This window comes from Sturnira hondurensis, unplaced genomic scaffold (assembly GCF_014824575.4).
Source record: "Sturnira hondurensis isolate 20B ecotype Veracruz unplaced genomic scaffold, ASM1482457v3 Scaffold0025478, whole genome shotgun sequence".
NCBI lineage: Eukaryota > Metazoa > Chordata > Mammalia > Chiroptera > Phyllostomidae > Sturnira > Sturnira hondurensis.
Genome location: NW_028098109.1, coordinates 431904 through 444331, shown reverse-complemented (window position 1 = coordinate 444331; position 12428 = coordinate 431904). Strand labels below are relative to the sequence as shown.

Genomic DNA, 12428 nt, shown 5'->3' with positions numbered 1-12428 from the left:
TTCCCTAGGTGTAACTTTTCCTTCCTTTTATGAGATTTAACTTGTTATAATTGATATATATAAAAGATATTAACATATTTTTCTATAACTGCTAACCTCTTAATAAGAATAGACTTTTTAAAATGTTTTTCTCTTGGCCAATTATGTTCTCTATAAAATTTGGAAATTTGCTCCTTTCTAATTTTTAAATGTTCTTTTATTCCTGTACTGAATAGAAGTTTTATAACAGTGTTGAATAGTACCATCTCTAGTGGGCATTTTGTGTGTTTTTTCTAAAGGAACTCCTTGTTCAAATCTGCTGTGTAACAATGGCATGCAGTTTACCTCACTCCAAAAAAAACTGGATAAAAAGAATTTCTACCATAGCCCTTCTATGTTGGAATGAAAGGTTATAGGCTCATAATCAGTAATCCAATAGGCAAAAGGAATTACTTGATGTTTTTTTTGTTTTGTTTTCCTTTGGGTGACGATTTTGATATAATAAATATCTTGTGTGTTCTTTTTATGTCTCTATGTATTATATTTCTTTTGGCCTCTAAAAAGTCCTTAGAGTAGTCCTATGCATAAGGTGATATTAAATAAACCCATTTTGTTTTTGTAATGATTATAATTGATTGGAGACTTCAATATGTTTTTGTAAACTTTAAGTTTTATGCTATTAGTTCAAAACATAGGCATGAATACATTCTTTAGATTTCTGGTTTAAAAAATTTTATATTTTTTTTATCATGTTTATAATATATATCTAAGGGTAATTCTAAATATTTTAACATATTAAGGCATCTTTGATTTTTTTTAGTGTCTTAGCAGATGAAGTTAATTCACCATTATCACCTTTATCATGGAAGGTAAGAGGGTATTAAATTACTATTATACCTAATATTTTGTCTCTATTTACTTAAAAGAAATTGTCCTATTACAGCCCTTAGAAAATCAGAAGGATCAAGCAGATGAACAACAGTGGCCAGAATCTCAACCTATAATTTGGCATAGTGAAGAAAGGAGGCGGAGCAAACAGATTAGAAAAGAATATTTCAAGGTACTTTAAAATTGTAAAATTTACTTTGAAATGAGTTTTCATTTTATCAGTTTTATTTTATGTTAATAAGGTAGACTATAACTTGTTGGATATAGTAAATGTGTTATATTTATTTCCTACATGTATGTGGTACAGATAACATGACCCAGTTATATCTATATTTCAGTAATGCAGAATAATTAATAATGAGTAGGTCAGTCTGAATTGTGGTTTACTAAATTCTTTACAAGAAAGAGGTAATGTTTTCTACACTGCTAGTTGTAACAATATGTGGTAATGTTTTAAAAGAATTACCCCCAAAAGGTCTTCATTGGATTTGTTTCAATAAATAGTTGACAATTAGCATTTAATTGTTTTTATGTAAATAAATGTTATTTATATGGTTTTTGCAAAAGATTAAAAGTGTTTTCCCTGCCATTTTATTATCTTCTTATTATATTAGTAGATTTCATAAGGTGGTCTTTTAACTAAATTAAAAACTGAAAGCATCTGAATTATCCCACATTTCTAGTTAGCATAGTTTTAATGAAATTTTACTGTGCAGACCTTTGTAAATATTATCTATTTGTGGTATAGATCTGCTGATTTACAGATGCCAGTCATTGGAATTGGAATAATCTTCAGTACTAGTTGGAATCCACTATTGGAATTTCTGATTCAAATGAATAGTGTAAACAAGCTCCTTTGTCCATGAATAGCAAATTCTTTTGTCTTACTACACCTTTGCTGTTTACCAAAGCCTAATTTTCATTTAATAGTAATAATAATTTTATCAGAATGCATAGTTCTAAGCTAAATTATAGGTCGTAATTTGAAGTTTGTATCACTAATAAATAGGAGTACATTTTATGTTTTTCTCTTGGCTAGCAGTGGGTCTTCATGTACATTGATCTGTTTCCTTATATGGGATTATAACATATATTTGGAAATAGCATCATATGACCAAAACAAAAATATTTAAATGTGAGAAGTATGTGATAAGTTCATCCTTCAACAAATAATTACTGAATCTTTTTAATGAGCCTCATGTTACCTGGTCAATAAGGGAGATAATGAAGAAATAAAACACATAGGGAAAAAAGGGAAGGGCATTCTAAGCAGAACCCTGGTCAGCAATGATGAAAGGCTATTTATCCCAACTGTTTACAGATCTGTAGTTAGATTAACATTCTGGTACTTATTTTAGAGCCCCTTCTTTAAGTTTATGGAGCCTTAAACAAAGGTGCACAATAAAATTTGTTAATAGATAAAAGTTAATGAATGACTAATGATGTGGGGAAATTTTAGTATTTCAAACTAATAAAAGAAAATTTTAGCCCTGGCTGGTGTAGCTCAGTGGATAGAGCGCGGGCCAGCAAACCACACGATCGCAGTTCGATTCCCATTCAGGGCACATGCCTGGGTTGCAGGCCAGTTCCCGGCAGGGGACTCACGAGAGGCAACCATACACTGATATTTCTCTCCTTCTCTCCTTCCCTTCCCCTCTAAGGATAAGTAAATAAAATCTTTAAAAAAAAGAAAATTTTAAAACTTTTTTTATGGTTGTTTAAGTACAGTTGTTTCCGTTTTCCCGGTACCATGCCTCCCACCCCAGCCATCCCCACCTCACACCCTTGATCCTACCACCCTTTGGTTTTGTCCATGTGTCCTTTATAGTAGTTCCTGAAAACTTTTCCCCTTTTTAGTATTTATTTAATCTATTGGTATAGTAAAAGAATACAAAATCTATTTATCAAAACACATACCACCTAATAAGTGCCAAGCGGTGTTCTAAATACTTTAAAAATATCAACTCATGTAATCCTTGTAACAACCTTATGAAGTAACTACAATTATTACCATTTTTATTTTATAGATGGGGAAATTAAGGCACAGAGGTGAAGTAATATGCTTGAGGTCACTTAGCTAAGAAACATTTAAGTCATGATTTGAACCCAGAGCGTATGCTATGCTGCCTATTTACTTACCGTAGATAGCCTACTGTCAAATGAACAGTTTCAAATCAATACAGTTTTATTGTTTTTTAAATATTTTACAGTAACTTAGGTGAACTTCTCAATAAAGTCTTAATAGAGGCTTCAGTGACCTCAGGTGCGGGGAGGGGTGGATAGAGGTGGAAGAGGGTATGAGGGGGATAAATGGTAATGGAAAAAATACAATAAAATTTTTGTAGATAAATACAGAGTTTGATTTAATAGCATCTTTTGTTGATAAATATTTTATTTTTGTGGCTCAAATGTACCTTCTATAACATTGTTATTTGACAAGTTGCTAAGAGATCAAATGAAATAATCTTTGAAGTGTCTATTGCATAATCATTATTCAACAAATGTTAATTTCATCCATACTTAAATAGGTGCAAAGATAAGTTTCAGTCACTGGGGAATGTTTTAAGGAGATAATGTAGTTCTCCTCAGCTGTCAGAAGATGTCAGTGTTGGGACAGTTAACAAAACTAGAATGTCATCAATTTTTTCCTAAAATGCACATATATATATATATATATACACACACACACACACACACACACACACACACACTATATATACATTATATATATATATACACATTTTCCTAAAATGTGTATATATATACATTTTTCCTAAAATGTATATATATATTTTTTTTCCTAAAAATATATATATACACACACACACAGTTGAGATACTGCTCCCTAAATTAAGTACAAATACAAGCCATTACTCACAATTTTCAGTATTTTTATGATTAAAACATCATCAATTTCTATGAAGTGTCTATCTTTCAAAAGGAAAATTTCTCTTTTTTTTTGAAAATTTATCTTAATTACCTATCTCCTGAGAATCAAAAGGGTTTTTCACAAGATAAATTAATGAACTAAATATGAATTTATAGTTCATTAAATATTAAAATATACCACCCTAGAGATTTCTATCAAATTATCACTGAATTTGCTCAACAACGGCTTCTTTTGCTTTGCTGTGTTATGAAACATACAGAGCTTTTGTGAAACTTTATCCTAACACATAAAAGGACTGAGCTATAGGATTTCTTTATGTTACATGGTAAATTATTTCTGGTGCTGTTATTCAGTATATTTAAAGTGTATGTGTGTTTGTATATGTGTGTTATTCTGTGTGTTTGTTACTATATTATTGGTTACTCTATTATTGCTTCTTAGTTGCCAAACTAATTTTGGGTGGTATGTTTTTCAGGGAAGACCCTGAAACTAAAAAAATATGTTTCAACATATTGCTCAGGTTATATGAGCAAGAATATAAATTGGGTCAGATTACATGAGTAAATAAATGACTGTAGGGGAGTTACATTAACTCTTTCAGACTCCTTGGCCATTATCACATACTACTCTGGTAAATGAAATTGAATGTCCTTGTTTCTAAAATAAAATCACTGCATTTCTCAAAGTAAAACTATTCTAGGAAATACATTACTTTGTTAAAAATCTTTTGTAGAAATGTATTAATATTATTTTACTAAGATACACAATAAAATATGAAAATCTAACCTCTTGTTGATAAATTATTTTAATGTAATTTAGTAGCTTTAATTTCTTGCAAGCATGATAACACGTGAATTTCCGAATGCATTTGATGATTGATTTCTAAACCAAAATGTTAGGAAACATTAGAATTACTATACCTAGTTACTTTTAAGGATTATTGGAATGTCATACATGTTTGTCTTCAAATGTATCTCATTACTACTGTGATACAACATAATGACTCACAAAATATATATCTGATTTTATAAATATAGTACAATATTTTAATTTAAAAGCTAACCCCCAAGGTAAATATTTGTATATATTTATGATCATACTTAATTTTATACTAGAAAAAGGAAACCAACCGGGCTTCTGAAATAACCTGATTTGTTCTGGGTCAGAATTTGTGCATAGTTAACCGTCTTGCCTGTAAATTTAATCTAGGCTTCAGAGATGAACTGACCTGTTTCAGACCAGGCCTTTATTGTGGTATTTAAATTTAGATATAATAAAACTTCAGTTATTCAGACTAATATTAACTGAGGACAGCTGAGTTGAGTTAGTAAAAAATTTGAATTTACACAATATTTTTAAATCTATGTATATATTAAGTTTTACTATTTATTTAGTAAAACCTATATATTTAGGTTTTAGGTCCTTTGCAATGTGCAGTAATGCAAACGAAATAATACTTTTCTAAGTTTTCATATATGAGTACTTTTAATTAGAATAGTAATTGAGTAACAGTAATACTAGTCTTATTATGTAAGTTCTTGACTACATCATCCTCTACTTCTTTCCTTTATCAATTATCCACTTACTTTTCTATGTCCTTTTTTATTTTTTATTTTTTTTAAATTTATTTAATTATTTTTCAAGTACAGTTTTCTGTCTATTACTCCCATCCCATCTCACCCCCCGTGCTCCCCCCTCCCTCCCATTTCCACCCTTCTCAGTTGTTGTGCATGTATCCTTTATATATGTTCCTCTAAATCCCTCCCCTATTTCCCCGGAAATTCCCTCCCCTCTTCCTTCTGGTCACTGTCAGCCTGTTCTCTCTATTTCAGTCTCTTGGTTATATTTTGCTTGCTTGTTTGTTTTGTTGTTTACCTCCTTTTTAAAATTTCTATACCTTCCATCTTATAAATAAGCTCAGATCTCTACTATTATTCCAGATTCCCCTTTCAGCTGCTGCCATCTCTCTTTGTTTTCTTTTAGAACATCACTTGCCATTTTTCAGTCTCCACTTTCTGATCACTACTAACCCACTACAGTCTGGCTTTCACCTCCATTCCTCCATTGAAATAGCCCCTCACTAGAGCTTCACATAAACCTACAAAAGGTAAAATGCACTGTAGCATTTGACAATGATGACCACATCCTCCTTTATTTTTAGAGAGAGGGAAAGAGAGGGAAAAAGACAGGGAAACATCAGTGTATAGTTGCCTATCACACATCCCCACTGGGGACCTGGCCCACAACCCAGGCATATGCCCTGACTGGGAATTGAACTGGTGACCCTTTGGTTGCAGGCCAGCACTCAAACCACTGAGCCACACCAGCCAGGCTGACATACTTCTGGTAATACCAGTATATAGTAACCTCTTAGAAATGTTCCAATGGTGCCTTTAGGGGTAGAATCCTGCATCAGTTTCCAGCTTGGCAGCTCCCTTATTTTGATATCCATGAGTTTCTTCTTCTTTGCTGGTGTGACTGATGGCATCTTGGAATCCAGTTGTCTGCTATCCTAATGACATACTTTTGTTGAAGTAGAATAGAGAACCAAGAATGACATAATCAATAGCAAATAGTTTTATTTACACATGTAAACTTGATTCTTTGGCAATCTGGAACACTGGATTAAAAACATTGAAATCATATCTGGGATCAGCTGAAAAGAGCGCCCTGATAGATTAATGAGAATTGTCTTAAATCACAGGAGAGACAGTGGAGGAATTTAGGCTTTGTTTTTGTAATCCCTGATTCTGCTCAGCCCTCAATTTGTGGTTGAGCTAGGAAATAGGTTATCTATTTTTCCAAGAGTTATAGAAGATAAAGTTGCATAAGTAAATGGGGCTATTAAAGAGCACCTTGAATGCCAGGCAAAGTAATTTAGACATAATCTAGAAGTTAATAGGTTTTTTAGCAGGAGAGTCCTGAGTTGCAAGTAGTGTTTGGAGAAGATTAATCTGCCACTGATTTGGAAGATTATTTGTGGTAAAGAAGAATCAGAAGTGAGAACTCTAATGGTTGTCATATTGTATTTTCTTCATTGTAAGAAGCACATTTTCATATAGTAGCATTTTTTATATTGACTATATTGCCTCTGTGCCTAAGTATAAAATTAAGATAATAGTATTTACCTCAGAGGTGTTATGACGATTAGGTGAGTTAATACATGTAAGACATTTCAATCAGTGCCTAGTATAAAGTGCTAGCATAGTGTTAGCTATTATCACTATTACTATTATTGTATAGTCAATATATACATTTAATGTAGTGGGGCTTTTTAACTTAAAATAAGTAGGTTTCTTCATAATGACATTTTAAATGATGAGATTATAGACTAAGTATGAGATAGGGCCTAGGATAAGGTGATAGTTATGAGAATTCAGACATAAGTTTGAGATAACAAAAAAAGTAACTTGATGACACATTTGATATACTGGATTAAGAAAAAGGAACATTTAAGACAACCATCAGATTTCAAAATGGAATGAATGGAAAATGGATTTGTTTAAGGAAGAATTGTTACTTGATATATGTAAAGTACTTAAAACAATGCCTTGCACATACTGTACACGGTCCAGCAAAAGTAAGGCCTGCTTGAGTGTCATTGGTAGGGTAATAATATATGGTGGTAATTTATAGTTTTAATGTGAACATTTCACCTAAAGTGTCATATGGTGTGCTTGAGTGTGATATTGTTATGTTACAGCGTTACGCTTATGATTTTGTAGTAAAAGATTTTTGTAATAAAAAATGGGCATTAGTTGTACTGGACCCTGCATGTATTAGCTATTAGTAAGTGGTAGGACTCTTTAAACTGATTATGTAATTAAACTTAGTATTACATAATTTAATAAAATACTGAAATATGAATAAACCTCATATAATTTACTATTAGAGAATTCATATGTTCAAGGAAAAATATGTGTTTGAAATATTTTTCAGTATAAATCATCAAGGAAGAGTTCAAGTGGCAATGAAAATGATGAGGTGAGAAAAGAGGGTAATATTATCAATTACTTAAAATATTTACTTCTCAAATGTAGTTGACTAAATTAGAGTAAAATGTAATCCATGTTTCAGTGTCTTCATTATTGATTTAATGCCTGGGTTTTCTGCAATAATAAAAAGTAAGTGTTATCATATAATTATTAATTTAATCATGTAATTTCTATATGCCCTTTGTTTATAATGGAATTCCTGATATTTCAATTTTAGAATTTTAACATTCATCATGAAACTTTAATTCATAAATTTAAATTTTTTACATTTTTACCATCTTCTTCCTAAATCAATCTGGTGATCTATTGAGATTTGTTTGGAATTTATTAATATATTTCCACAAATTCTTTGTACTATTTTAACGTTTAAAATTAGATTACTACAGGTTTTGCATTACTGTACATTTTTTTACCTCAGCATTTTAAACTGCAGCAGCGTAGAATTTTTGAAATGGTAGTCTCATTACCATGAATACTTCAGCTTTGTGTATCTTGTTTGGAGGCGTTCATAGTTAATTTGATGTTGGCTCTTGGCAGGGCTTCTGATAACTCTAATTTTATGACATAGAATCACACAGAAAACATTTGCTGAAAACTGAGCTAGTGTCTTGGTTCAGCTTGGCTGTTCTTCCTGGCCCTTTATATTTTATACCCATTTTGGTCCTACCTGCCTCGATATCCAATTAGTTACCAAGGCTTGCTTGCTTGTTTGTTTGTTTGTTTATCTATTTATTTATTTAGAGAGGGGAAGGGAGGAAAAAGAGTAGGAGAGAAACATCTGTATGGTTGCCTCTCGTGTGTCCCCTAATGGGGACCTGGCCTGCAACCCAGGCATGTGCCCTGACTAAGAAGTGAACCAGCAACCCTTTGCTTCACACACTTGTGCTGAGTCCACTGAGCTACACCAGCCAGGGCAATGCCTATTTTTATTTGATACTGAAACATTTTGAATATATCCCATACCTGCATATCTGTTCTTTCTGCCCCAGCACAGGCCCTCACCATTTCTTGACTGCAGTAGCAACCTTACTCATCTCTTCCTTTATCCACTCCATCTGCAACCACAATGACTGTTTGAAAGAACACAGATATGACCAGGCTCTACTCCCTTTCTTAGAAAGCTTCACAATGTCTCCTCATCACTTAAATTCTAATTCCTTAGTCAAGCCTCTGCTTACCATATCAGTCTCAACTCCCAATTTGCTCTGCTTTCACTGAAGTCTCCAGCAACAGGTTTTCTGCACTCTTCTTTCATTGCTTCTGTGCCTTTGTTTTTGTCCTCTCACCTTGCAATGCTGTTCCCTTCTTTTTCTGGTAAACACCTACTCAGTTTTTTTTAGTTTCTCAGGAAACTTGCCTTTCTCAACCTCTAGCACCATTTTTCCAAGCACCATTATCTGTGCCTCATGATATGGCATTCAAAGCTCTGTCCTTTTACTTAAGAAGGTTGTATTACCTCTATAAATTAATCTGTTTTCCCTCTAGACTAGAGATCCTTCAGTGGATATTTTACTAAATTTCAGTATTCCCAATACCTAGTGCAGTATCTAACATATACTGGGTAGTTGGTAATCATTTGTTGAATGGTGAGTAAATGTCCTGTGTGGTATGCAGATTCAAGATTAAATGTTAAGATTTTTGTATTTGGTTGGTAGTAGTCATTCAAAAAACATGGACTGCTTGATATTATTTTATGCAATTAAATTCTTCGGAATTATTTCTAAGCCTATATTAGCTCTCAGGGGTGTCAAACTCATTTTCACTGGGGGCCACATCAGCCTCATGGTTGCCTTCAAAGGGCCAAATATAATTTTAGGACTGTGTAAATAACTACTCCATAACTAGGGGCAAGGAGCTCTGTAATGCCACCGGGTAGAAACAAGGTTCCAGGCCAGATAAAACAAGGTGGAGGCCTGGATTCCACCCTTGGGCCTTGTGTTTGCCACCTGTGCTGTACATAATTTTCTAGATAAATGTTTTCATTTGGAATGATAGAATTATTCCATGTCCAGATTGTAATGTGTTATTGCCATTTCCCATCAGAAATGAACCTTAACACATGGATCTTTTCTAAGAAATATGAAAAGGTTTTTCTTTTGTGGTATTTAAAGGAAATACATTTATAGGAAAATATTTTGTGTGAGTAGATAGTACTTCTAAAACTTTTAAGGGCTTATTAGTCACCTGGAGATCCTATTAAAATACAGATTCTATGTAAGTAGGTCTCGGGTGAGGCCTGAGACTTCGCCTTTCTAACAAGTTCCCAGAGGATGCTGATGCTGCTGATTCACAGACAACACTTTAAACAACAAGGTGGTAGATGGTATTTTCTAGATTCTTTCTTTAACAGTTGATCAAAAACAATTTTCAGTTTTCTATTTATATGTCTATATCATCACTCATGTTTTAATTTCATCTTTCATCTTTTTATTTTTATGTTTTAGAAAGACAGTGATAATGCTAATGTGTTACCACAATCTCCAATATCATCTGAGGTACAAGTTCTGTTTTTATATGTTTACATAAGTTTCTTTCTTGTCTCTTTTCTCTAACCTCATCTTTTTTTTAATGTAATTTATTCACCCATATTTAGAAAGCCACACAGGTTAATTTGTACATACGTGGCCTATAAAGAATCTAAGAACACTACCATCTTTTTGTACAAATATTCATAATAAATATAACATATTACTCATTGACAGATGCATCTAGATCACAGAAAAGCATTCAATTTATATGACTTTTATGTTGTATAATCCATATTTTGAAAGAGATGATAGAAACAGCTTTAAAATTTTAATTTTAAAAACAAACTACTTCAGCATTGTGCAGTGGCCTTTGGTTTTTCTCATAACCAATTAGGTCTGAAAGCAATGCAAGAGAAACTTCCTTTTTCCACGGGAAACATCCCTGCTGTGGGTTGTTCCTATCGACAGGAGGGTACACATTTCTTAGGATCTTAGACTGGAGTGGGGGAAGGGAGAAAGGCTAGATGAGAGTTCGTGAGATCTCAGTCAAATACTCCAGTGTTTTGAATGATTGATTATTCTGATTTGATTAAACCTATTGCTTTACAACAAGAGGTATATTTTTTAAATTTCAAACAATATCTTTTTCTATTTAAAATTACCTTATTTAGTATTCTACAAAAGTATTGACATTAGTAAGTAAATGATTAAAACTTTTAAATAGAATTGAATGTTAGTTTTATAAACATGTTTCTAAATTATTTATATGGCAGGTAAAATGGTTTACATTCTTTTGAAAAATAGTTTAAATTAGGATAGCTTAAAATTAGTCTTTGTCATATGCTTTCGTAAGTCTTTTACTTTCAATTATAACAAATGTAATCATATAAGTAACTACTTATTTGCCTAATTGCTTTGTGATTTTATGATCAGTCGTCATGGGAAAAGTATCGGTGCCAGTTTTCTCAAGTAAATTACATTGCTTATATAATACATTTTGCTTGCATTTGGATAAGTAAAAATTATGTCTGGGAATTCATAACATTTTAGCAAAAGAATGAAGACAAACTGTGAGGCTTGTGGATGCTTAGATTGGTGAGCATGTGTTTTGATAGCTCAATTAACATTCAGCTTGAACTGTATATCACATGTTAATCAGAAAATTTGGAGAATCAACAGAATTCTGATTGCTTCAATTTCATCTGTGAAAGGAAAAGGATAAAAAATGGTATAGAACTTTACTACTAACAAAAGCTTGCCTCTACATTTGAATCTAAGAGAAGTCCCGTGAACTGGGTATTAGCCTCATCATTTTACAGCTGAAGAGACTGATAAATTTTGCCAAAAGACCCCAGTGAATAAGTGGTGGAGAAGTGACTGAAACCCAGACTGTATATACTTCACAATTGATGCAGATTAAATACGATGCTGCTAACATTATGTTATCTTACCACTTTACAAAGTGCTTTCTTTTAGTTATCTCAGTTAATCTTCACAATATCCCATTTTAAAGATGAAGAAAGTAACAGAAAAATTAAATGTTCTGCCTAAGACTTAACCTAAGCTTTTTGATGCCAAGTTCAGATATTTAAAATATGCCACAATTCTTTCCACAACATGTAACTGTGTGAAAGCAATTTGAAGCAATGTGCATTCAAAAAGAAGACATAATAATTTGTTATCTCTCATTCTGGAGCTCCTGTTAGTATGAATATATAGTTTCGCCTCATACTATCCCCTAAGTGTCAGCTCCATGGTACATACTAAATAAATGTTGCTAATTTCACTTATCTTTTCACTGAAGTTTACTTCATTTCAGACTTTGTTGTTTACTTAAAAATAATATCTATTAAATTTATACACTTCAATAATTTTACTTTTAATTTTACTTATACTATGGGAGAAAAATATTTAAAGGCTTATATAATCAGGTCAATTAGCAAATATTTATACACCTTTTAAAAGTGAAATTATGAATTTAAATGGAAATGCAGTTTGCCTTTCTCTACTTCACTAATAGAAAAAATAAATACTTCTCAAAATTGGAATGGATATGAATCACTACCTTAATTATTTTGAAAAAAAACAGGTTTTATTTGTTTTCTGTTTTTAGGAATATGATAGAACTGATGGTTTTTCACATGGTCCTTTTGGCTTGAAGCCTAGATCAGGTAAATATATGTTCTGCACATAAAATGTATTGGTTAT

General features: G+C 32.2%; 1 protein-coding gene and 1 non-coding gene across 3 annotated transcripts in view; both read left to right on the top strand.

Annotated features, from left to right (window-relative positions):
• The window catches only part of LRCH2 (leucine rich repeats and calponin homology domain containing 2), a 111389-nt gene that overhangs the window by 88473 nt on the left and 10488 nt on the right, over positions 1-12428 (top strand). Inside the window, exons 12-16 of one of the 2 annotated variants that reach the window (XM_037039739.1) lie at positions 800-848; positions 923-1039; positions 7697-7741; positions 10197-10247; positions 12334-12391. In XM_037039739.1, coding sequence (XP_036895634.1) covers positions 800-848; positions 923-1039; positions 7697-7741; positions 10197-10247; positions 12334-12391 — 320 coding nt within the window. The remainder of the gene's footprint in view (positions 1-799; positions 849-922; positions 1040-7696; positions 7742-10196; positions 10248-12333; positions 12392-12428) is intronic. The other variant, XM_037039740.1, reaches the window with a different exon arrangement.
• On the top strand, positions 10572-10700 carry LOC118982611 (small nucleolar RNA SNORA35). Its single transcript, XR_005065575.1, has one exon. It is a non-coding gene; the product is annotated as a small nucleolar RNA SNORA35 (small nucleolar RNA).